This window comes from Loxodonta africana, chromosome 7, assembly GCF_030014295.1.
Source record: "Loxodonta africana isolate mLoxAfr1 chromosome 7, mLoxAfr1.hap2, whole genome shotgun sequence".
Taxonomy (NCBI): Eukaryota; Metazoa; Chordata; class Mammalia; order Proboscidea; family Elephantidae; genus Loxodonta; species Loxodonta africana.
Window position 1 is genome coordinate 70,304,277 of NC_087348.1, and position 27,221 is coordinate 70,331,497.

At 40.5% G+C, this 27,221-nt stretch overlaps 1 protein-coding gene across 3 annotated transcripts in view; it reads right to left on the reverse strand.

Annotated features, from left to right (window-relative positions):
* Positions 1-9,875: 9,875 nt before the first annotated feature.
* The window catches only part of TEAD1 (TEA domain transcription factor 1), a 298,012-nt gene continuing 280,666 nt past the window's right edge, over positions 9,876-27,221 (reverse strand). For all 3 annotated transcript variants that reach the window (XM_064288418.1, XM_064288417.1, XM_064288415.1), the window contains 3 exons: positions 26,917-27,057; positions 22,325-22,477; positions 9,876-17,537 (listed from right to left, as the gene is read on the reverse strand). In XM_064288418.1, coding sequence (XP_064144488.1) covers positions 17,424-17,537; positions 22,325-22,477; positions 26,917-27,057 — 408 coding nt within the window. In that variant the 3' untranslated portion in view covers positions 9,876-17,423. The remainder of the gene's footprint in view (positions 17,538-22,324; positions 22,478-26,916; positions 27,058-27,221) is intronic.

Genomic DNA, 27,221 nt, shown 5'->3' on the forward strand with positions numbered 1-27,221 from the left:
TACTATAAAAGGTACAGTGATCACAATAGTAGGCTACTCGCATAAGGCTAGACATGTAGATCAATGGAACAGAAGGGAAAATGTAAAAAATACACTTACACTTATATGGTCAATTGATTTTTGACAAGTGTGCCAAGGCAATTTAACAGGGAAAAAATAGCCTTTTCCACAGATGTCACTAGAAGAATTGGATAGTCATATTTAAAAAAGAAAAATGAACTGCAATCCTTATTTTGTACAAATACAAAAATTAACTCAAAATGAAGCATAGACCTAAATGTAAGAGCTAAAACCCTGAAAGGGCTAAAACTCTAGAAGAAATCAGGAGAATAACTTTATAAGACTAAATTAGACAAAGAATTTATGAACAGGGCAAAAAAATGCAAATGACATAAGAAAAAATGATACAACAAACTTGATGAAGATGAAAAGCTTTTTGCTCCTTGAAGGAAGCGGAAAGACAAGCCACAGATTTGGAGAAATTTACGAAACATATATATGGCCAAGGGTTTCCACCCAGAACATACAAAGAACTCTTAAAATTTAATAATAAGAAGAAAAATAATAAAAAATGGGCCACAGATTTGAACAATCACTTCATAAAAAAAGATATATGAATGGCCAATAAGCAAATGAAAAGATGCTCCACATCTCCAGTCATCAGAGAAGTTTATGTCAAAACCACAATGAACCATTCCCGGGGACAACTCTTCAGACAGGGACTGGACTGGAATGTGGGATGGAAAATGTTACTGGTGGAGAACGGGCTTCTTGGATCAAATGTTCATAGCAGCATTATAGCCAAAAGCTGGAAACAAGTCAAATGTCCATCAACTGGTGAGTAAATAAGCAAATGGTGGCACATCCATACTGTGGAATACTGCTCAGCAATACAAATAAATGAACTATTGACATAATGCTAAGTGAGAGAAGCCAAGCATACAGCAATCACACTTGCTGTATGATTACATTTATATGAAATTTTAGAAAAGGCAGTAGTAAAGGGGTAGAAGGCAGAACGATGTCTGGGGCTGGAAGATGGGAAAGGATTAATTGCAAAGGATGGGGCTGTATTATATATCTTGTTTGTCCCTGTATGGACTTGCCCAAACTCATCAAACTATACACTTAAAATTGGTAAATTTTACTCTATTACAAATTGTACCTCAGTAAAGTTTCGGGAAAATGCAAACAAAAATCACAGTCAGTGGGCTCTTCATTATGGCTGCAAGATATTGGAGCTATGTTTTCAACTATGAGTCGGAATTGACTCAACAGCAACAGGCTTGGTTTTTGGTTTGGTTTTGGTACTCATGATGGATACCTGGTGGCACAGTGGTTAAGCATTAGGCTGCTAACTAAAAGTTTGGCAGTTCAAATCCACCAGTTGCTCTTTGGAAACCCTATGCAGCAGGTTTACTCTGTCCTATAGGGTTGCTATGAGTCGGAATTGACTCGACAGCAACAGGTTCTGGTTTTATTATATAAAAAAACCATAATTCATCTGTTAATTCTACTTTTGCTGATATTTATGTTTCTAATTGTTTTGCTGATTGACCAATGGGCTATATAACATGTTTGTAATAGTCCCTGGAGCACTTGTGCAAGTATTCCTTATACACCTAGGTGTAAATTTGGCTGGGTTATAGATTATAATTATATAATACCTATAATATAGATTATAAGTATGTTTAGATTTCTTAAATAATGCTAAATTGGTTTTCCAAAATGGTTGCACCAATTTACACTTCCATCAGACTGTATGAAAACTCCATTGATCCATATCCTTGTCCACACTTAGTATGTCAGACTTTTACATTTTTACCAATCTGGTGGATGTATCTTATTGTGGTTTTAACTTGTGTTTCCTGACTAATAATGGAGTTGATTATCTTTTCATATGTTTATTGGCCATTCAATTTCTTCTTTGAAGAAGTGTTCAAGTCTCTCCATTTTTGATTGGGCTGTCTTTTAGTTATTGATTCGTGTTATTCTTTATATATTCTTAATACCATCCCTTGTTATTTTAAATATTGCAAATATATTTTAGTTTGTGGATATTTTACCACCACTCGTCAGTTTGTCCTACTGTAGTGGTTTGCGTGTTGCTGTGATGCTGGAAGGTATGTCACTAGTATTTGAAATACCAGCAGGGTCATCTATGGTGGACAGGTTTCAGTGGAGATTGCAGACTAAGACAGGCCAGGGAAGAGGACCTGGCAATCTACTTCTTAAAAAATTGGCCAGTGAAAACCTTATGAATAGCCATGGAACACTGTCAGGTATAGTTCCTGAAGATGGGCCCTTCAGGTTAGAAGACACTCAAAATATGACTGGGGAAGAGCTGCCTCCTCAAAGTAGAGTCTACCTTAATGACATGAATGGAGTAAGGACTTCAGGACTTTCATGTGCTGATGTGGCATGACTCAAAATGAGAATAACAGCTGTAAACATCCATTAATAATCAGAACTTGGAATGTAGGAAGTATGAAACTATGAAAATTGTATGCTGTCAAAATTGAAATGGAATGCATAAAGATTGATATCCTAGGCATTAGTAAGCTGAAATGGACTGGTATTGGCCATTTTGAATTGGACAGTCATATGGTCTACTATGCCGAGAATGACAAAATGAAGAGGGATGGCGTCACATTCATAGTCAAAAAGAAATTTTTTTTCAAGGTCTATCCTGAAGTACAATGGTGTCAGTGATAGGGTAACATCCATATGCCTACAAGGAAGACAAGTTAATACAACTATTATTTCAATGTACACGCCAACCACTAATGCCAAAGATGAAGAAACTGAAGATGTTTACCAACTTCTGCAGTCTGAAATTGATCAAATATGCAATCAAGATACATTGATAATTATTGGTGATTGGAATGCAAAAGTTGGGAACAAAGAAGAACAATCTGTAGTTGGAAAATACAGCCTTGGTGATAGAAACAATGCTATAGAAAGCATGACAGAATTTTGCAAAACCAACAACTTACTCATTACAAGTGCCTTTTTTTCTACAAAATAAATGGTGACTATACATGTGGACCTCACTAGATGGAATACACATGAATCAAATTGACTACATTTGTGCAAAGAGGTAATGGAGAAACTGAGTCTTATCAGTCAGAACAAGGCCAGAGGCAGGCTGCAGAACGGACCATCAATTGCTCCTATGCAAGTTCAAGTTGAAGAAAATTAAAACAAGTCCACTACAACCAAAGTACGACCTTGAGAATATTCTGCCTGAATTTAGAGACCATCTCAAGAATAGATTTGACACATTGAGCACTAATGACTAAAGACCAAATAAGTTGTGAGAAGACAAGGACAACATAACATGAAGAAAGCAAAAGATCATTAAAAAGATAGGAAAGAAAGACCAAAATGGATGTCAGAAGAGACTCTGAAACTTGCTCTTGAATGAGGAGTAGCTAAAGCAAATGGAAGAAATGAAGTAAAAGAGCTGAACAGAAGATTTCAAAGGGCGGCTCAAGAAGACGAAAGTATTATAATGAAATGTGCAAAGACTTGGAGTCAGAAAACCAAATGTGAAGAACATACTTGGTGTTTCTCAAGCTGAAAGAATTGAAGAAAAAATTCAAGCCTCAAGTTGCAATAATGAAGAATTCTTTTGGCAAAATATTGAACAACACAGGAAGCATCAAAAGAAGATGGAAGGAATACACAGAGTCACTGTACAAAAAAGAATTGGTCAACAGTTAACTGTTTCAGGAGGCAGCATATGATCAAGAATCAATGGTACAGAAGGAAGAAGTCCAAGCTGTACCGAAGGCATTGGTGAAAAACCAGGCTCCAGGAATTGATGTAATACCAATTGACATGATTCAACAAATGGACGTAATGCTAGAAGTGCTCGCTTGTCTATGCCAAGAAATTTGGAAGACAGCTACCTGGCCAACTGACTGGAAGCGATCCACATTTGTGCCCATTCCAAAGAAAAGTGATACAATAGATGGCAGAAATTATCAGATAATATCATTAGTATCACATCCAAGTAAAATTTTGCTGAAGATAATTCAAAAATGGTTGCAGCAGTACATACACAGAGAATTGCCAGAAATTCAGGCCGGATTCAAAAGAGGACATGGAACGAGGGATGTCATTGCTAATGTCAGATGGATCTTGGCTGAAAGCAGAGAATACCAGAAAGATGTTTACCTGTGCTTTATTGACTGTGCTAAGGCGTTCAACTGTGTGGACTATAACAAATTATGGATAACATTGCAAAGAATGGGAACTCGAGAACACTTAATTGTGTTCTTGCAGTACCTGTGCATAGACCAAGAGGCAGTTGTTCGAACAGAACAAGGGGATACTGAGTGGTTTAAAATCAGGAAAGGTGTGTGTCAGGGTTGTATCCTTTCACCATACTTATTCAATCTGTATATTGAGCAAATAATCCAAAAGGCCAGGCTATGTGAAGAACAACGGAGCATCAGGATTGGAGGAAGACTCATTAATGACCTGCGATATGCAGATGACACAACCTTGCCTGCTGAAAGTGAAGAGGACTTGAAGCACTTACCGATGAAAATCAAAGATTGTAGCCTTCAGTATGGATTACACCTCAGCATAAAGAAAACAAAAATCCTCACAACTAGACCAATAAGCAACATCATGATAAAAGGAGAAAATACTGAAGTTGTCAAGGATTTCATTTTACTTAGATGCACAATCAACGTCCATGGAAGCAGCAATCAAGAAATCAAATGACATATTGCATTGGAGGATCTGCTGCAAAAGACCTCTTTCAAAAGCAACGATGTCACTTTGAGGACTAAGGTGTGCCTGACCCAAGCCACGGTATTTTCAATCATCTCATATGCATTTTTTTTTTTTTACATGCATGGGAAAGCTGGACAATGAATAAGGAAGACCAAAGAAGAATTGATTCATTTGAACTATAATGTTGGCTAAGAATCTTGAATATACCACGGACTGCCAGAAGAACGAACAAATCTGTCTTGAAAGAAGTACAACCAGAATGCTCCTGAGAAGCAAGGATGGCGAGACTGCGTCTTACATACTTTGGACATGTTGTCATGAGAGATTAGTCCCTGGAGAAGGACATCATGCTTGGTAGAGAGACAAGCGAAAAAGAGGAAGACACTCAATGAAATGAATTGACACAGTGGCTTCAACAATGGGCTCAAATATAGCAATGATTGTGAGGATGGGGCAGTGTTCTGTTCTCCTGTACATAGGGTCGCTATGAGTCAGAACCAACTCGACAGCACCCAACAACAACATGGTGTCTTTTAATTAACATAATTTCTAAATTATAATGTTTATTGCTCTTCTCCTTTTTGCTTTCTTTTTATCTCTTTTAAGAACCCCTTGACTAAAGTATTGAAAATATTCCACTATATTAAAATCTAAAAGCTTTATAATTTTGCCTTATGTACATTTTTCTTTCCTTATTGTGGTAAGTATATATATAAAACATTTGCTAAACATTTTTTATATGTATAATTCATTAATGTACAGTGACATTAATTACATTCACCATGTTGTCCAACTATCAACTTCTGTATTTTTCCATCACCCTTAACAGCAGCTCAGTATCTTCCAAGCAAAGACTCTCTTTCCCCCCTCCCCTCTACCCCTGGTAGCCACTAATAACCTTTGGACTCTATACATTTGCCTAGTCTAGATATTTCATGTAAGTGGAATCGTAGTTGTCGTCCTACGACTTGTTTCACTCAGCATAATGCCTTCAAGGTTCATCCATGTTGGAGCAAGTAACAGGTCTTCATTTTTCTTTACGGCCGAGTGATATTCCATCATATGGATGTACAAACATTTGCTCATTAATTTTCCATAGACCTCTTTTTCAGATATCCTTTACCATTTCAGAATGATAAATCTACCCCTAGCTTGCTAAGAGATTTTTTGTAAATCACAATAGATATTGAATTTTATCAGATGCTTTTATCTTCTTCATACATAGAAGACAACCTATGATTTTTATCCTTCCATGTTAATGTGAATTACTTGGATTTTCTAATATTAAACCAACCTTGCATTACATGAACCCTATAGGTCATAATGCATTATGCTTTACTTATATTCAGGTTGGTAGTATTTTGTCAATTTTATGTCTATGAATGTGATTTCCCTTTTTCATATAGTCCTTGTTGGTATTTTTGTTATGTGCCAGAGTCTATTCCAACTCACAGTGACCCCGCAGGACAGAGAACTGCCCCACACGATTTCCAAGGCTGTAATCTTTACCGAACAGATTACCACATCTTTCTCCTGTGGAGTGGCTGGTGGGTTCCAACCACCGACCTTTCCATTAGCAGCTGAGCACTTAACCACTATGCCACCAGGGCTCCTTCTTGTTGATATACTAACCTCATAAATAAGTTTGCAAGTGTGTTTAGAAAAAACCTGGTGCATCTTCTCAGATTCTCTCGACTGCCCCTTCCTTTTCCTCCCTTGGTTGGTACCCCCCCACAAATGCCAGGTGTTCCCTCCACTTTTGGAATGTCGTGAAATGCCACACTGCAGGACGTGAAATCTGGATTCCTAAGCAGCTGCCGAGGGATGAGTGAAGCAACCCAGAAATGAGAGGCAATTATATACCTGTGGGGTGAATGTTGACCAATGAGAACTGGGAGATCGGATGGTACCTGGCAGGTAAATTATTCCTCTTCTCTCTCTCCTATGAACTACTCCAAGATGTGGTTATCCCTTGCAACCTTTACAGAAAATTCTCAAATGCAGAGTCCCATATGCTGGGCATCTCTTCTGGCTCTTTGTGGAGTAATAGCCATCAATGCAGTGAAAAAGAAAATGTCTGGCTCAAGTCACCGTCAACTCAGTGCATGGTCTAAAAGGTCTCCCTGGCACCATTAAAAAAAACTCTCAGTTCATTAATCTAGAGGATGGATTGGGCTGAGAATCAATTCACAAATTACAAATAAAGCTAAAATTCACAGCCCCCACAAGTCTCCTATGTTAAAGTCAGGGAATTGATAAGGAATGGGACCCTGAGACACGGGGTGCAGACACATGAGTGGAAATGCTTGAACTTCCTCTGAGCCCTCTGGATTAGTGGTCCACTTTCTGTGAGAGGATAGCAGCCTCCCTTTGCCTGGAGACCATGTAAAAGCTTCAATTGAAGTGAATGTCTCACAAGATGACATTTGCTTCCTCAAGATCTCACCACTTCTAGACCAATTATAAGAAAAAAGCCTCAGCACGATCCAACTGGGAAGTATGGTCCTTGCTTCACAAGGAAAGGGGTTATCACCAAAAAAAGTTGCAGGATCTAGCTAATATGTACTTTCCTGGGAAAATAAGCCTGGGAATGAATCTTAAGGACACTATACCAGGCTTGATTAGGAAAAGTCTATCAATATGGGAGACACTCTTCTACAATTCAGTATTTAATGTCATCACAAAGACACTAGGAACTGATGCTAGTATGTTGTTGGATGGCTTCTTGAAGCTTGAAGAAATGGTGGTCTATAGTACATGAGGTGGAAATGCTGGAACTACCTTGGCAGAGTATTGGGGCAGGACTCAGAAAGCTCAAACAGCCAATAAGCCTCAGATGGATTTGTAACTTAAGACCAGAAAACCCACCACCTGATTATGTACTCCAGAAGGCCAAGAAAACACTCCCTTCTCTAAAACAATAACGAGAATACTAATGGGCAGCATTGCTAAAAAACTCCGTGGCTTGTAGAACAAAGTCGATGTAGAGGATACTGAAATGGAATTGGTTTACCTTGTGTGAATGCAGACAGGACTCTGGAATAGCAGAGACCAGGTGCTCCCCCACCCCACACTGGGTTGCCAAAGGAAACACTACTTACCATAACAAACAGCAAGCAATGGCAATCAAGTTAGCCTGACCCACAGCCATCTGTAGAGATGGCCAGTAGACCTTTGGAAGATAAATGGGTAGTCATCAAGGGTGTTACTTGACTTGTTTTAACCATAATATATTAAAATTGGGTGAGCAAATGTCAGCTGCTGCAATGAAAAATCACCATCCTTTCAGTCCTAAACCATCCTTCCACCCTTTCTAGACCTAAGTTGGCTCTTAGATCCAGAGACCCTTGATTGGAGGGGAGGCTGGGGCCCTTGAGCAATGACTCTGCAATGCCACCATAAGAGCCCAAAAGGGACCTATAGCCATTTGCAGGAGTATCTATACATTGAGGAAAGGGAGCCACGAAGGTCTTTCTAGTACTGGATGTAGAATCTTGTTTTTTGGCTTAGAACAGAGGTTGGCAAGTTTTTTTTTCTTTTCTAGAGAGGGCATTAAATAGAACAAGGATATCTTAGCAGGCAGTTTTACCAACTCGAAGGCTCCAAAGGTTTACAAAATACTGCCTCTTCGGCTGCAACTCTTATTGGTTTGCTCACACTGATTGTTTAACAACAAAACAGCATCAACAGATAATTTTGCCCACCACCAAGGGCTCCCAGTAAGTAGTTGTTACGTTTATTTAACCCTGGTGGCGTAGTGGTTAAGTGCTACGGCTGCTAACCAAAGGGTCGGCAATTTGAATCCGCCAGGCGCTCCTTGGAAACTCTATGGGGCAGTTCTACTCTGTCCTATAAAGTCACTATGAGTCAGAATCGACTCGATGGCACCGAGTTTGGTTTTGGTACGCTTATTTAGTACCTTGTCACAGTAAGGCAGGGAGAAACGATCTGGGTTCCCAATAAAGTTGCTTACCCCCCTGATCTTACTGCAAGTCTTCATCTACTCCCCCGTGCTCCTTTAATCCCTTTAAGTTGTTGGTTTGCCTACGTCAGTCTCTGCTGGACTCAAGTTGACTGGAACCCCAGGTACTGGCAAAGTATTAAAGTGCCTGGTTTTAGAGAAGGCAGGCAGCAAAAAGTCATACCAGCTTCCCAAGTGCCATTCTGAAGGTGGCAAGACCCTTTCCATCTTTGAATTCTTGCCTCTTACTAGCTTTTGTGACCTTAACAAGGCTCTGAAACTTAGCTGGGCCTCAATTCCCTTACTGGAAAGTTGGAGATGTTTCCTTTTTCCAAGTGTATGTGGGTTAGGGGAAATATTGATTACGAAGGTGCCTGGCATATAATAGGCACTCAAGAAAGTGCTCCTCAGTTCCTTCCATGCCCACCCAGAACCACACTGTCCTGAGGAACTCACTGGACAAGAGAAATCCTCTCAAATACTGACTTGCTGAGAAAATATGTCTCCTCTAATGGAGCTGGCATGTCTTTCTTTCCTGCTCATGGCCCCCAGCAGTGCTTCTTGGGATTTCAAGGAGGCTTTACCTCAGATTTCAAAGAAATGAAGAGAGGCAGAAGTCCAAGGTCATCATAGGTTAAGAAAGTCTTTTCCCCCTCAAACCATAATCCTCCTCTAGCCTTGAGCTGCTTTCACAGATTCACAGTGAACCCAAGACAAGGCCATGACTTAGAATTACCTAAACTTTCACGGCCTCAGTTTGCGGGTAATAATGCCATTATCGTTGGGACTATTGATAATTAAAGGCAATAGTGTATATACATTATACTAACACACCTGGCACCTTGGGAGTTTTGGTATGCATGTGTGCCCCTCACATCTGTGTCATGAACCCTAAGGTAACACTGAGGTCGGGGGTCAGGGGGTAACAGCTCAACATGCAACCATATTACTGAGAACACAAGCACAGTGCAGGCAGAAACAATGCCCTATGTAATCTCCCCATCCTCTGCTCCACCCCGGCTCCTGGTATGTGCTCAGCGAGCTGGGTTAACAAATCCTCAATGGTTGGACTAGTGTGCTTTTTGGTTTTCTAAGACCCCACTGTGGTATCCACAAAACATAAAGTGCATTTCATTTTCAACAACACACACTTGTGCAGATAAAAAAAGGTGACCCACACTTTCATTTTCTTTATTTTTCATTGATACCGTATGAATACAAAGTTTCTAGAAAGCTACAAAATGTCTACCACTTTATCAAGAAGGCATCAAAATGTGTCACTTTGCAAAGACATGAAAACACCTGCAGGAACTGACACAAAAATAGCATTTTTAGAGTGATGAAATAATTGCACTTAACTGTCATGGATATTAAAGTTATCACACATATGTACCGCGAAAGCTAGAATACATTTTTTTTTTTACAAAGCACTTTATAAAAAAATTCTCTGCACACAAACCCTATAATTTTCATATAACTATCATACTAAAGATAAAGTTCACTTTAAAGCCAACACTTAGAACATTTTTTAAACAAAAAGGTACCAGTACCTAAACACAGACATTAACAAATACGAGAATACTGTACTGCCAAGAGGTTTAACCAAATGCCTTTTGAAAGTTTCTGCAAATAGGTTAAGAAAATGTTGTGTTAAAATTTGCTCCCCACCCCCCCTTTCCAATCTACCCTAGAGGAACTTCATTCCACAAAAGGCAGGTTCCGTAGGTAGCCCGTTCTCAGCAGCAGTACAATAGCAAAGGAACCACTGACCAGATGAAAATGCTTACGTCACAAGCCCATCTTATTATACACAAGACACAAAGACACGGACTGTGAGAATTCCATTAAGTCATTTAGAATGTGAACAAACACACGTGGCAAAAGCCGATTTACATAAAATTTAAGCATCTTAAAGAATTTAAAGGCTATTCAGGTTTCTTTTTTAAATGTTACAAAAATTTTTTTTGTCATTTTTCAGGCACGTCTGTTTTTGTCTTTACTTTTTTTTTTGTCTGCAGTCATGAGCCTATTGAAAAAGGCCTACAGAAATGAATCTTGCAAGGAGGTAACAGGGACACTTTTTTTTTTTTTTTTAAATAAGTGCAGTTCATATCTAATTTACACAGTGAAACTAATCACAGAAAATGACTAATGCAAAAAATGAAAAAAATCAGAGGCTGGTTTCCAATTGATTTATGCCTAGAATTTGCCAGCCTCTCTTAGAGAAAGGGGAAGGAAAAAAAAAAATCCCTTTAATGGAAGGCAGACAAAAGAGAGTCAACCTGAGAGAGGTGGAATCTGCTGGAATCTGACCCCATTTAATGGCGAATAAGCAGGAACGTAATCCAACTCAAATAATAAAATGACAGTGTGAGGGATATGAATGATTCATTGCAAATTCATGGAGAATAAAACAAGTTACAGCTTAGGATATAGGATAATAAATACAAATGTTTCATCTTATTTAACCGGCATGTCTTCAGTGAGACTATCTTTTGTGATAAATTTTAAAACACAAAACCTTCATTTTTAATGACATAAGCAATGAGTTTATGAGAGGAAACTACTGCCAAACAAAGCACAGTAACAGATGAAAAGAGAAGCGGGAAAAGACAAAACGCATTTAACTGTAATTTCTTCCAAGTTGTGGTATAAGTACCAATAGGGAGGAGCTGAGAATCCAAGCTGCTAACTATAATGTGTGTTGAGTAATTTTCCTTTTTTTGGGGGGGGGGAGGTGCTTAGAAATTTATATAAATACAACTTGGTGTGGACAGAAATCACATGAGAAATGTCTGAGCTCAGAATGGGTATTCTTAAAAGACACCAGGTAGAGACAGATGGAACATATATATTAAGAGTTCAGAGGCTAACTTTCAAAGATATCTGATGTTACTGTTTTAAGTCTATATTGGTGAAGAAATCTTTTTTCCTGGCTTTTGTTTGGCTGGTGATTCTTTTTGCCTTCTTGTCCTTTTCACTCATCTTCCTTACCTCTATCAATTTTACCAATTTATACAAAGTTTTGATCAAAGCCAAGGTGGACTTTAAAAGAGCTGACCCTTTTAGGGCTGGAGCATTCTTTGAAAATGCTTTGAAAATTGTGAATGGCGCTCTTTGGAAGTTTCTCACAGCACATTCATACACAAAACTCAGAGTCAATATTTTCGCCCTAAGAACAATGCTTCAATTACAGCGACCCTATCGCATTTTTGTTCTGCACTGTCATCTCAGTTTGAGGCTTCCAACTTTCAACATGGTATCACTATGTCAACCAAGGAAGTGCGCACTGTCGTTTAGATGGGAAAGAAAGCCTCCACGGAGACTGAACACGAATACGAGAAGGACAAAGCCGTCACATCTGTCCACAGGCCGAGATGCCGTTGTTTGTGTGGAAATTCCCTCGCACAGATGTAGGGCTGGGTGACGAGCTGAAATGACACATGGGGTCATCGGCACACACAAATACAACAGTTTCTGGGGTCCCACCTGCTGCAGTGTGCTCTTGGTGAGTCGGCTGGGGAGGGCTCCCCTGAAAGACAAACTCGCAGCGGCAGGGGCCCAGGTCGTGCTCTTTTGTGAACAGAGGCCTGTGGTTGGTTACTCATCCCAGTAAACCAAAGGCATTACGGTGATCTCAAAATATTTTTGGTCTCTCTACAAATTATCGTTATTATGGTAGCACTTTTCTAAGCTGGAATCTCAAACCAAAGGCACTTTCATGCTAGAGTGCAGAAGATTCACAAATAGCTAAGTATTTGGTCATGAATTTAAAAGGCAACATTAAAAGTACGATTTCCTTTTCATAGTAAACAACAAGGTTGCAACTTTTCAGTTTTGGTATATACATTTGAGAGTGGGGTCAAAGAACTGACTGGTATTCAGTATTCAAATTGTAGACCAGGTAGTCAGTTCCTAAAGAACTGGAGAAAAATGGGCTTACAAAACAAAAATGAAAACAAATTTTTTGTTTGTTTGTTTTACGTACTACGCCAATTAGCAAAGGAACATGGAGAACAGGTGTCAGAAAAGGCTGGCGGCATGACTATATCTCTAAGGCACTGCTTACTAGAACGCTTTGGCAGCTCTGAATTTAAAACTTCCTAAAAAAGTAATAGTAGTAAGAGAAACGCTTCCAGCTTACAAAAGGGCTCACAGTTCCGAGGCAGCCGTTTGTACTGCGCACCCTACATGCAACATCTCAGAGACTTAAGGCTTTTCAGAAATGACGTGTGTAGGGCTTTGCCACAGAAACATCAACATAAAAAAATCAGCAATGCAGACATCCTTCTAATGTCACAGCTGTGAACACCAACGAGCAGAATTGGTTCTACCATTCGTCAGGACAGGTGTGGTGTACCAGAGCATATAAAAAATTGTACAAATTATATGTACCTGGTTTGTCACAGTGACTGTCATTTCATACGATTCCAATAATTTACGATTGTACAAAAAGAAATTGCTAAAGCCACTACAGTATTGAAACCGACAGAAGCCTGGAGTTCAAAAGTCATTCCGGGACTTGTAACACCAAGTGCTTGGAACGATGGCTGCTTTTTGGCTGGTCGGAGTGCAGAACTTTGCTGCTGGGATGATTGGCAAATAGAAATCTGACTCAGAGCCTGTGGAAGGCGAGTTGTCTTCAGAGGAGACGAAAGGCTCATCGGCTTTTCACATCTGCTGTGAATGCCCCCAGACAGCTTGTCAGACGAGACCCACCAGTGGGAAGCAGCAGCATCAGGGTGATCCTAATCTCCCTCTCTTCTGAACTGACCCTGTCCACACTCTCAGGGATCATTTAAGCATAGAGCACCAAGAGGAACAAACGCTACCACAGAATCCATAGATTAAGTGCTGAAGTCCTAGGGCCTCACCCTTACCCTGTCGCTAACTACCTGGGTGACCCTGGGCCTCAGCTTCCTCACCTGCAAAACGAAGGACAGTAGATTTGCGCTCCTCCCTTTTCAATCTCTAGAGGTGAAAACAAAATGTTCTAGAAGCTTCGGTAAATTCTACAGATAGCACTGATTGTAAGGCAGAAAGTAGAAGCAGCCCAGAGGAAATTTACCAAAACAAAGATTTGATAATGAGACCCATGCATGAGTTTACGAGAAATAATGAAAATAGGATTTTTTTTTTTAATCCCGGTAAACTAAGGGCTGAAGACCAAATGAGAAACGCTCTTTAAATTGGTGCGTGCTGATTATTGGGATGATGGTGACCATCTGTGCTCAGCTTCCCCTGGAATAAGTGAAAGACTTGTGGTAAGAGACTGTTATACAATAGAAATTCTGAAAGAGGGAGACACATGGACACGATGTCACTCAATTAATATTCCTGTCTCTTGATGACCTGAGACAAACCTTGCAGGAGATGAGCATCTTTGGTAGCGTGAAATGGAGCGGAAAAGAAATCTCAAATACAGTCATTGTGGCCTGTAAGGTCCAGGGGCAATGGTTCTGAACCGGGTCAATTCTGTACCCCAGGGGGGATCTGGCAATGTCTGGAGACATTTTGGGTTGTCACAACTGGAGTGGTGTGTGTGTGGGCTGGGGGGGTGGCTTGTTGTTGGCTTCTAGTGGGTAGAGGCCAGGGATGCTACTAAACATCCTACAACGCACAGGACAATCCCCCACCACAAAGAATTATCTGGTCTAGAATGTCAATAGTGCTGAGGCTGAGAAACCCTGGTCTAGAGTAGCCTGGACATCTTGTAATTCAAGGACACGTTCTGAAAGAAGTCCTGGTTTTAGTTTAGGCCTCTCACTAACATGGAAATGAATGCCAACAGACCAGAGCCCTGCTCTTCGGCTCCTCCCTGTTTCAGCTGTGGAAAACATGCCATCAAACTCCCCAGTGAAAGCACAACATGTCCCTGAAACAAACCTCGTATCGGAGGGTCATCAGGAGATAGAGCCCCTGGAAGAGAACAGTGAAGAGAGGGCTTTGGCAAGGCTTTGTTTAGGTCTGGAAAGCTTTAAAGACAGGAGAGAAGACTTTGACACATAGGGTCAAGGACTAAAGAGACTCAGATTGGATGTCATGACACAAATCCCCCATTGGGACTCACTTGAGAAGGACACAGAGGCCCAAGAGTTCAGGGAAAATGTCTGTCCCGCAGAAACTTCAGAAGAACAAGATAAGAATTAAACAATAAAACATCTTAGAAATTTTTAAGAGCAAGAAGTAACCCTCAAATTCAATTATGTAAGCCTCTGAGCCTCAATGACAAAGGCATAAGGAGGAAGTGGACACTGGCGATGAAGATGGCCAGCTTGACCCAGTGAGCTCAGCAGACCTGGGTATGCCCTTCTCTGCTGCCAACAGTGTTACCCTCGAGATGGTCTTCTTGGGTCCCAGCCTTTTTGTGCTTTGAAAAGTGAATCCCAAGAGCCCCCTTGGCAGCACAGAAGAGTCCCATTTCTGGGGGGGAGTATGGACCAGATGTCTCTACCTCTGAGGTTCTGGGATGGCCTGGGTTTTAGCCACATAAGATAACTGGCATCCCTTCAACAGTCCTGGCCTAGCAGACTGGGGGCTTCCTTGAGAAAAGATGCAGAATAGGAGCAAAAGAAACATCCCTAAATGGTGTGTCCAACAGATGTCATTGAAAATTCGATGACCACAGAAGTGAGAAGCTTAGATGCCAGGGTTAAAGACCAGACGAAAGGGCAGACAACTGGGGCGATCCCTCAAAGGCCCACTGAAATCGGAGAACAAACAGAAGTCTCTTTATGGAGGGAAGATAAACACTGCCCTCCTTGTTTATGTTCGGGATGTGCATTCCAAAAGGAGAGAGGTTTATGCTTTCTCCTCTGGTCTTCCCAGTGACAAGTGGCATGCATTTGGGAGAGGTCAGGCTTGGTCCAGCGTATTTTTCTGTCTGCCACAGGCCTTATGCTCACGACCATCAGATTCCGACCGAATGTACAGGGAGGGTCACAGCAGATGCTGAGACGGAAAAGGGACTGTGTGAGTTACATGGACGTGGTAGAATTATTTTCTAGCTTGATGAAAAAAATTTTGATCATGTTGACAACTTACACAACTTATTTCATATTCTCTTGTTTTAACATATTCACAATAATTAGCAAAAAATTCTTTTCCTCTGGGAATTGTGGGGTACCCTCTTGTCCTCTTCCCAATGAAGCACTTATAGAAATAACCCAAGGCACGGGGGCCACATCAAGCCATCTGTGCCTGGGCAATGCTTTGGAATACGTGGGTTGGAAAGCTGAATCTTTCCTGGGAAGAGAACCAAACAAGCCTGCCTGAAAAGGTCTGAGATAGAAAGCTGCGCCTCTTTAAGCAAAAGTCAAACAAGTACTGTGACCTACTGAGAGATGTCAAGTGAATGGAGGTCCTTAGAGATAATGTATCTAGATCTATGGACACAGATTGAGATATACATACATATCAGCACCTAGCAAACTGAGTGACACTAACTAGATGTTCAATAAATACGTGCTGGATAGCTCTATATGCCTACGTGTATACGTGTATCCACATACACATACATAGCAGGTTAACATGTACACTGGGTCACCAGAAAAAAAAAAATTTATCCACAGGCTGGAGAGGATGCTTGTATTTTCTGGGGAGCAGAGATGCTAAAACAGATGAGCCTTTATTTGTTTGGTTGATGAAATTTTCTCCCAGCCACAGGATTTTCTATACTTTGCAGCTCACAGTGCAGTATTCATGCCAATTTTAAATTTTGTTATTAAATTTCAGTGGTTCAAATATTTACTCATCTTAATAAAAATTTGGTTGTCCATATAAAATATAACTGCACGCACAAGACTATAAACACTTTAAGTTTAAATTTTCAATATTTATCTACTTATTGCAAAAAGAGCCGTCTGTCCTTTTTCATTAAATAATCAGATCATCACATTAGTACAATATAATTTTATATTTTTAAATATACTATATATGTTAAGGATAAGGGTGAAGTTTTCTTTCTTTGTAATACCTGTTCAAGAGTTTAATGGATTAGGAGATTAGTTTTAACCTTGAGGAAAAAAAAAAAAAAAAAAGTACAAATTTGTCTCATTAAGACATTTCTACCAAGCATTTCTTAAGGCTATATTTTAACATTTGGTTTCAAAAAAGAAAGAAAGGTTTCATTTAAAAAATAATTTAGTGAATTACATTCTTTCATCACTTCCACCCTAATTAGTTACAAAGATAAGTCTAAAGATTCTTAGTTTTGTGTACTCATTTACATTTATATTTAAAGATTAATTTAACTTGTATCTTAAAACAAGAATTTTATGTTGGAAAAAAAAAAAACTAAATACATTTGTATAAAGGCTGTAAATGTCCCATGGCAAATGCTCTGTCTTGATATTTTCTACCACAATTAGACACAGGTCTCTGCAGAGAGAGACTTGGGTTCTTAAGGTTCCCCTTTCCCGAGGAACTGTGGGCTGCAGATTTGAAGAACACACAGAAACAACTCTATTTCTCTTTTTACAACTGTACCAGAACTTCACAGCTACAAGGGGAGTCTGAACACATGAGAAAATGACTTCACTCAAATGGGATATAGAAAAGTCGAGGTGGCCTCGGGGCTACACCACCCCCATGTGGTGAGGCTTACAGTCAGTCAGTCGTTCGATAATGGAGTGTGTGTGTGTGCACGTGTGTGTGTGGTGTGTGTGTGCGCGTGTGTGTCTAGACAGATATCTATATATATAAATAACCATGTTCAGTCCTTTACAAGCCTGTAAATATGATGTTGTGCTCCATGTTCACTATTTGAAACTTCAAATACACAGGCCATGCAGAGGAGGGTTTCTTGTGTATCCCTGTTTGTTACCACCTGTTAGAAAAAAAAAAAAAAAGGTAAATATGCATCTATCTATCTATACATATATCTCCACAGGGATGAATCCACATTCCATCTGTGCTGTGACAATCATGATTTAACTGAAGAGCAAGCCTTCAATTCAGCCAAAGGATTACTACTGATCACTTCAGCCTTACTCTGACCTCTCCAATGCTATTTCAGAATAAGCGTCTCACTTGAATCCTGTCTAAACTTGCTTACTACGTGTAAGAAAGACCTTGTAGATATGGTCTTACCCATAATCTGGGACCAAGAAGAGACCACAAGAATTAATTTTATTTTTTTACAAGAAGAGAATTTTTCTCTAATTCTGTCCCATTCTAGGAGATTGTCTCCTATCTCATTCTTAACCATCTGCTGAATTTTGTTTCACAACAGCCAACAGCAGACATAAGCGCTGTGAGTGTCTAACTCATCACAACAGCCAACAGCAGACATAAGCGCTGTGAGTGTCTAACTCATCACAACAGCCAACAGCAGACATAAGCGCTGTGAGTGTCTAACTCATCACAACAGCCAACAGCAGACATAAGCGCTGTGAGTGTCTAACTCATCACAACAGCCAACAGCAGACATAAGCGCTGTGAGTGTCTAACTCACCACAACAGCCAACAGCAGACATAAGCGCTGTGAGTGTCTAACTCATCACAACAGCCAACAGCAGACATAAGCACTGTGAGTGTCTAACTCATCACAACAGCCAACAGCAGACATAAGCTCTGTGAGTGTCTAACTCATCACTACATTAACCAGCAGTGGTGGACTCAGTAAAATATCTGGTGAATGAAGGAACAGTGGTAAGATGAGAATGACCAAATGACAATTCTTCTTAATTTACATAGGCTTTATCTTACAAAAGGAGCACTGGTGGTGCAGTGGTTAAGAGCTTGGTTGCAAACCAAAAGGTTGGCAGTCTGAACCCATCAGCTGCTCCTTCGAAACCCTATGGGACAGTTCTACTCCGTCCTATAGGGGTTGCGATGAGTTAGGATCAACACGATGGTTACAGGTTTGGTTTTTATCTTTCAAAATTTTTTTAGGATATCTGTTTTCTCTCTTAGGTTGAGTCTCTAGAATCCACCTATCTTCTCATTGCCCGTGGCCTCATCCTTCGTTCAGATCTTGCACTCTTACCTCCCTAATGGACCCTGACTCCTTCCCTCCTCACTCTGGTTTCAATTCCCCATGACATTCTCAGAAGGAATTTTCTAAAAGCAAACCTAATCAAACATCCTTACTCAAATCCTTCAGCGACTCCCTGTTTTAAGAAACAACTAAGACAATCCAGAGTTTCGGTTAATTCCTGAGGCTACTTAATGTCCACAATAGGATGCCAAATTCACCTTCTGCTCATCTGAGCGCTAAAGTGATATACTTGGCCTTAAATATCAAGAGAGCACCTATACGACCAGTATCTGGTGGCACCCCAAACTGTGAACTGCTCAATTTTCATCAAAAGACCATTTGAGAGGAAATGATACTAATGAAGAGTTACTTGTTGTGATATTGTTAGCTGCTGTCAAGTCGGCCCCTGACTCATGGCAGCCCCGTGCACAACAAAACACTGCCTGGTCTTTCACCATTCCATGATTGGTTGCAGATCGGACTGCTGTGATCCGTAGGGTTTACATCAGCTGATTTTCAGAAGTAGAGTGTGAGGTCTTTCTTCCTACTCCCTTTTAGTCTGGAAGCTCTTCTGAACCTTGTTCAGCAGCACAGCAACATGCAAGCTTCCATGGACACATGAGTTCTGTGGCTACACATGAGGTGCACTGGCTAGGAACTAAAGCCAGGTCTCCTACACAGAAGGCTAGAATCTGACCACTAACTCACCATGGCCTGCAAAAGTTACTAAAGAACATGTATGGAACCCTGGTAGCAGAATAGTTAAGTGTTCAGCTGTTAACCAAAAGGTCTGCAGTTTAAATACACCAGCTACTCCTTGGAAACCCAATGGGGCAGTTCTACCGTCCTATAGGGTCGCTATGAGTCAGAACCGACTTGATGGCAACAGGCTTAGTTATTAGTTTTTTGTTCCAATCTTTCCTTGGATTACTGTTTTCTAAATTTTAGAAGGTCACAGACACATCTGAGACGCTACTGAGATTCTCTCCCTAGAATAAATGAAAACTGTATACGTAAGTTACATGCCTGCCAACTGTACACCAATTATGTGTCTGTGAACTGAGACTCCCGGCAGCTCATTTACCAATCCACTATAGCAGTGGCTCTCAACCCTGGCTGCACATTAGAACTACCTGGGGGTTCTTTAAAAATAAACAAACAAAAGATGATGCCGGAACTCCCCCCTCAGAATTTTTAAAATCTTCCTGAGTCAATCTTTTAAGATGTTTTAAAATTCTATGTATTTATTTTTACAGTGCTATGTTGGAGTTGGCTCCTACTTGTTCATGAGAGTTAATCATTAGATATAAGGAACTTTAGAGCCAGATGACTGTTGGCAGCTCGAAAGTGCCCACTGAGGGAGTATTTACACCACAGAAATTGGCAAAAGCTACTAATCAAGGCTTCTTTGGGGATGAGGGAAGAACTTTTTCTTTTAACCACATACCACTGCTTGAGAACCACTGTCCCAGTGGATCCCAAAAATCCAGGTAAAAAATTCCTGCTCTAAGTCTTCTACTTCTTAATTCTAGTAACAAGATAGGCCTTCAGGGGACTGAATAGCCAACCATAATACATCTTGTCCCTTTCAGCAAAATTATTTCTATCAACTGTTATTTTTGCATTTTTCTTTGTTTCATCAGGAATGTTATTTTAAAAATGAGCCTTAAAAAACCCATTACTGTGTATTTGGTAGGGACATTTTTTAAGGACACTGTTCCTAATAACCTTCCCAGGTCCCCAAATGAAGCCCCAGTGAGAAATCTGTTTTAAAGTTAAATATTAGGAGAAACACACACATAACACCATCCAGGGAAACTGATAAGTTTTCCCTTCATGGACCTAAGAACTACTCTTTGTTCCTTTCCCTTTTAGCTGCCCCCCCCCCCTTTTTTTTTGCTGCCCGTAAAGTTTTGACCATACTTTCCAGCTGCACTACAAAGGGCATTTTTCCTCTTCCTAGTCACTGCATTTTATATTTCTCTTGGTGCGTAGATTTTGTATTTTGCTATCTTATTGCATGGCACTTCTTATGAGGCCCTGAAAATCCTTTGTAGAATGAGTCAAGGTGTGTTTGAAACCTAGTGACCCAACTTTTGCCTCATACTTGATTTGCATACCTTGTTGCTGAGACTTCAGATAGTGGTCTTAAACTTGGCTGCACATAGGAACTACCTTGTTGCGGTGTGATGGATTGCTTTTATACAGTCTTTCTAGCCATGGTCTTGTAACTCCCACTGAATTACTGGGTGGGACTACACAAATAAGGTGCTTGTGGCCCCACGAAGGAGATTGGACAGCTTGCTAATAATGCAAATAAGGTGCATAGCACCCCTGTGGGGTGCAAATAAGGTGTATGAAACCCTAATGAGGGGATTGGTTAATTTTGCCATCCCCTAGGCTTAAAAAAGGCCAATCCTAGAGCAGAGGGGAGATAACTCACTACCACCAAGAAGTGGGAGTGGAATGTGTCCTTTGGACCCAGGGGCCCTGTGCTGAGAACCTCACAGACCCAGAAGACAGAGAGCTGTAACACCAGAGACAGTGCAAGGCGGCAAGAAGCAGCAGCAAGCACGGCAGAGAACTGGCAGCAGCAGAATCAGGAGACTAGCAGGAGATGGCACAGCGGGCTTCGTGGCCCACGGAGTGAGAATACTGAGCACCTTTGGAAGGAGGCTTACTGTGGAACTGGGTGCCTCCAGGCACTTGATGGAGCTTGGCTTGCTGACCCACAGAGTTAGAGGGCTTAGTGCCTTCTGGCCAAGGGTTACTGACAGAGTGGGGTACCCTAAGCACTTATTGGCAGAGCTAAAAATCTTTGTAACACTTGCCTGAGCAGGGCAGAGGCCATGCTGAAAGGCCAAGGGTCAGAGAGAGGCCTACCTGTGGGCACAGCTGAGGAGTTGTCCTGACTGAAGAATTGTATCTTGAGTCGTTACCGATCCTGAATTGTAACCTGTTACTTCTCTATTACAAGCCATAATTCTTAAGTATAGTATATGAGTTCTGTGCGGCCACTGCAATGAAATACTGAACCCAGCAAAGAAGTAGAGTGCTCTGGGAGGGATGGCTGGTATCAGAATTAGTAAAAAGATTGGAGGGTGGAAGTATGTTTGACCTCCAACAGATAGGGCTCAGCCTTGGGCTGATGCTGATTCTGTCTCTCCCTTATAAAGTTACAGGAGGATCTCTGATGCCCCGCCATGCCGTTTTTACACTGGGAAACTTTAAAAAATGCCCACGCCTGGGTCCTATCCTCGGAGATTCTGATTTAAGTGATCTAGGATGTGGTCTGGGTATCCAGGTCTTTCTGATGTGCAGCCAGGGCTGAGAACCACTGATCTAGGACACTGCTTTTAATCACCCACTCAATTCCAGTCTGCCAAGCTGAGAAGTCCCTGCTGAGGAGACCCCTTCACTTCTCTAGACTGAAACCCAAATTGAGCCCATGTTTGCCCCATGGATGCTGTGACTCCGACTGCTGACTACCACCTGGGGCCCAGCCCAGCAGCCTGGTCAGTTCCCTTGGCCCAGGCCCTGGTGCCTCCCAGGTCCACCTTTCTTCCTTTCCCCAACAGGCCTCATGGCAGAGGCTGCCAGAATCTCCCAACACACAAAAGAGATGAAACCGTTACCAATAAAATTGTGAAGTTTTCCAAAACACTGTTCATCATATATTTCTCTGGTAAGTGTTTCAGCTTGTGGATGAAGTTGATCATATATTCACACATCGGGGAGCGGTTTATTCGATATACAAATCGGCCATTCTCAAACCTTGCATACTCCGTCTGTGAGGGAAAAAGGATTTCAGTATTTTTACACTTAACTTCAAAGCTTGTGAAACAGATACTGCTGATTGCAAAAGCACGTCTCTTGAAAGTATTAATCACCTGCACTATGCTGTACTATATGTGTGTTTTCTTAAAGAAAATCCTATTTCCAAGCTTACTGCTGTACACAGAAAGCATTATTTTTTCTGGAAATAATTAAAAAAGTGTTTGAAAGATGATGCCTTTAAAGACATTTATACAGATTATCTGTAGCAGAGTTCAGAAAAAAAACATCTAACTGCCTACTTAGTGACCCTCTACTTGGGGAAGATCTGGGAGAGTAGGCCCAGTGAATTCCTAGTCTTCAAAAGGCCCAAAGAAAATCCCCTTTACTGTGGTAAGACCACACAGGCTAACAACCAACACAGATAACTTCTCTCCTTTTGGGAATACCGGCTACTTCACACCGATCACAAGCCTCTGACTATCAGCGAGGGATGTCGTCAATTAAAACAAATTATAAAAGTGTTGGTAGAAGCAGTTTGAAGATTCCATTGAAATACTAAGAAATAAGGAACACACTAGTAGATAACCTGGATCAAAGAGGAATTAAAAAGGAAATTACAAAGTAGCTAGAGAGCAATGAAAAGGAAAATATATCAAAACTTATGGCATACAGTAAAGCTATTAGCTGGAGGAGACTTAGTGAGGAAGCTTCATATGTCTTCATCAAGGACGAGAAACTACAAAAATAAATATACATCTTGAAAAATAAAATTAACAGCAACAACAAGAGCCCACCAAATAAACCAAAACCACAAAGGAAATCAGGAATAGGAAAATAAGGATGAAAGCTCAAATCAATGAAATTGAACATAAAAAATAGACAGAATAAATGAAAAGGCTGTTTCACTGAAAAAGCAAACTAAATAAACCCTTCATACAATTTAGAAAAAGTGTAAATTTTTTTTTTTTTTAAAGGACAAGATTAAAACAGGACAAGAGACAAAACCACAATTACAGAGAGATTAGAAGGTTTATAACAGGTGACATCACTCAACTCTGAGAAAAGAAAAAACTAAAAACCTAGGAGACACGCTCTTCTGGCAAAACACAAATTTCAATATTAAGCCAAAAAGAAGACGAAAACCCCAACAGACTAGCTGCTCTGAAAGTTACTAGAAAGCTGTTTAGAGATCTACCAGCTAAAAAGGCACAGAGATCAAATGGTTTCATAGCTGAGTTTTATGTAACTTTAAAGAACAGTTACTTCCAAATCATGACAGATCACAAAGGAAGTTTCCTGATTGTTTTTATGAATGCAATATACATATAATACTAACAACTGATAAAGAGATTATTACAAAAAGAAAAAGGGGAAAGTATTGCTGCATTGGTTGTTAAAACCTGTTGCCATCAAGTCAATTTCGACTCTTACCGGCCCTATAGGACAGAGTAGAACTGCCCCAAAGAGTTTCCAAAGAGCGCCTGGTAGATTTGAACTGCCAACCTTTTGGTTGGCAGATGTAGCTCTTAACCACTATGTCACCAGTGTCAGTTGTCAGGAGATGCAAAAACTATAAAATATCAGCAAGGAGAATCCATCGATGTATCCAAAGTGGAACTTACTTCAGAAATGCTGTGGTGGTTCACACATAGGAAATGCATGAACCTAATTCATTGTATCAACAAACTGGAGGAGAAAAACCATACAGCAAGAGTTGCTGAAAAGGCATTTGAAAAAAATACTATCACTAATAAATACTCTAAGTACAAAAGAAACAGAAAGCACTCAAATATATAATAAAGACCATTTATAAAAAATGAAAAATAAATATTAAATGGCAAAAAACCAAAACCATTTCTATGACTAACAGCAACTATTCATGGATACCTATCATCACTACTTCTATTTATAACTGTGTTGGGGGTTTTGGCAAATGAGCAAAAAAAAAACCTGGTATAAATATTGGGAAAAAAGAGATAAAATAAAGACTTCTCTTTTTGCTGCTGACATGATTATACAAAGAAAATCAAAGACTTTAGGAAAAAAAACACTGCAGTTACGAAGAGAATTTGGCAAGATAAACAGAATATAGATATACAAAAACCAACGGCTTTTTTCTTTTCTAGCAGCTAGAATCTAGAAACGGGGACTTGCAAAGAATTATATAATATTTAGGACTATATTTAATAAGAAAGGGCTGTATCTATATGATGAAAACTATACACTCTTATTACAAGACATAAAACTAGATGGAAATGCAAACAGTTCTTGGTTGGGAAGATTTAACAACAAAAATATATCAATTTTCCCCAAATTAACATCTAAATTTAATGCAATAACAATTAGATTGTCCAAACAAGATTTTTTTTCACCTTCTTCATATTTAAATGATCTCATTATTTGCAGTAATAAATGCTGGTTACTAGCTTAGAAAAAAACATGGAAAAGAATCATGAGACTGACTTGCTTTAGCAGATATCAGAATATACTATAAAGCCAATGCAATCCAATCAGCCTGGTATTGGGCTATATAGTGACGGATAGAGAATAGAATAGAGAGAATCCAGGAACAACCCCTAGTGTATGTGGTAACTTAACCTGGCAGGTCATTTTAGGTGAGAAAGGATGAAATCACTTAATAAACGCTTTTGACACAAATGCCTCTTTGGAAGAAAATGTAAGCAGCCTTCCATTTCACACCAAATACAAAATACATTCAAGGTGGATTAAAGACTTCGGTAAAATTCTGCTTGCCAAAATCATACCACCTCCTCCGTGAAAACTCCTGGGATTTTACCCATCAAAAGTAACCATTCCCTGCTCCCTGAACTTGTACAGAGCTTTGGGTAGATTATCTAAGGAGCTGACAGGGAATAATCTGTAATATGAGAAACCTTATGTGGTCCATTTTTTTTCACATGTACCTGCCCAGGGGGGATGTCCATGTAGAGAAATGTATCCCTCATGATTCCGTTACATGGCGGAATTACTTAACCTTCACCTTCCATGCTCCCAACCACGGATAAGGAACTTGGTTTCCTCCTTCTCAGAGGAGATCAAGTCACTCGGTTCCAGGTCTCCCAGCCCTGTGTCATTACACAGAAACCGTCTCACCTCCCCTCTCCTTAGGCTTCCTGGACATTGCACTGAGTCTGTTCTCCTCCTCCTCTGTGGCCCTCTGCTTCTCTGTCTACATTTCCTTCTACTCACCCCCGGGCTGGCTGCTGGTTCCCCCAACTTAATCCTTATTCCTGTGCTCTCTTCATTACCTCTCTTCAGCTACTTTTCCATTCCCACAGCTTTAATTATTCTTAATTGGTATTTTCAGCCTTTACCTCTCTCTCCCAAATTCTAGATCTATAATCACTCCCTAGCTATTTCCTCTTGGATCCCTTATCTCCTTATCTCTGTGGGTGGCAGTATTGTCCTTCCAAGTATAAAACGTGGGTGCAATCTTTCACGCCTCCTCCTCTTTTACCTTTAATATCCAATCCATTTCAAAGTTCTATTCAAAATGACTACTACCACTTTAGTAAAGCTCATGTCATCTAAAGCTTTAACTGCCCACCTGACCCACTCACCTATATTCTCTTCTGCTACCCTAACCGTCCTTAACACAGCTCTCATGAAGCTCTCCTGTGCTGAGGAACTTATGGGGGCCAAGAGCATCCCAAATCCTCATGGTACAACCCAAGATTGTACCATTGTGCTTGTCACAGTCAGGCTCCTCAATGGCCTGGGACCCCTTCAAGTAAAAACTGTTCATTGAACATGGATCGGCTGGGTGATGGACAGAAGACACTGGATAATCCAACTTTAAACAGATTGCCAACTACAAACATTACTCACACAGAGCAGCTCACTCTTATAAAAATATACATTTTTAAATGGGAAGATGCACAAAATACAAAAGCCATAAATAGGTATTTGATCCCAATATATAACGAGATATAATTAAAACAAGGGGATAGCAAATGGCAAAAGTAACGTTATTAAACTCAAGGCGTCAGAGTTTGAGAAAGCAGGTGCCAATGAGCCGGACACCACCCTGCTTGTTATCTGCAATGCCTGGGAGTCCCCTTGGACCTGGGGATGGGGCCAGAAGGGCATCACTGGGACCCTCCTGCTTCTGCTAGGGGGCAGGTCCTATCTATAACCCCCAGATTTCCATACCAGCGTACCCCACAAGGCCTCATGCAGAGGTAAGCACCGCTGGTCGAGCAGGGCAGACTGCAGAGTCAGAGAGAGCTGGCACGGAACTTTCTGCTTGCCTTCTATCAAGTACTTTCAAATCACTTTGTCTTTTTTAGCAGTAATAAGGAAAAGAAAGGAGAAAGGGGAAAGGTGAAGAGACATCAAAAAAGTAAAACTCTTGGTGTCCCAGTGAAGGTTTAAGAAAAGGCAATGTGTGCCCCTGAATGAAGGTTTCACTATACAGAGGCCAACTTACCTCTACTTTTTCTACTACTTGCTTCCCAAAGGAGCAAACTTTGGTGGAGCAGGTGACAGTCATATTTTCAGAACTCTCGTACTGACTGGTTACACCGTAAAAAGCCCCAGCATCATCTTGAATATTGCAGTTTAAATCCGCCTGTTGGAAAGAAAACGGAGGTGGGGATTACTCTCGTCCGAGGAGTCATGGCAACAAGCAGTAACTGTCAGGAAACCACCTCCATTTGGAGTAGAGGGCAGGGGTGGTTCAGGGAGGTGGGGAGGTGTTGCTTAGCTAGAAAAAATCGTTCCTGGGTCAAATTA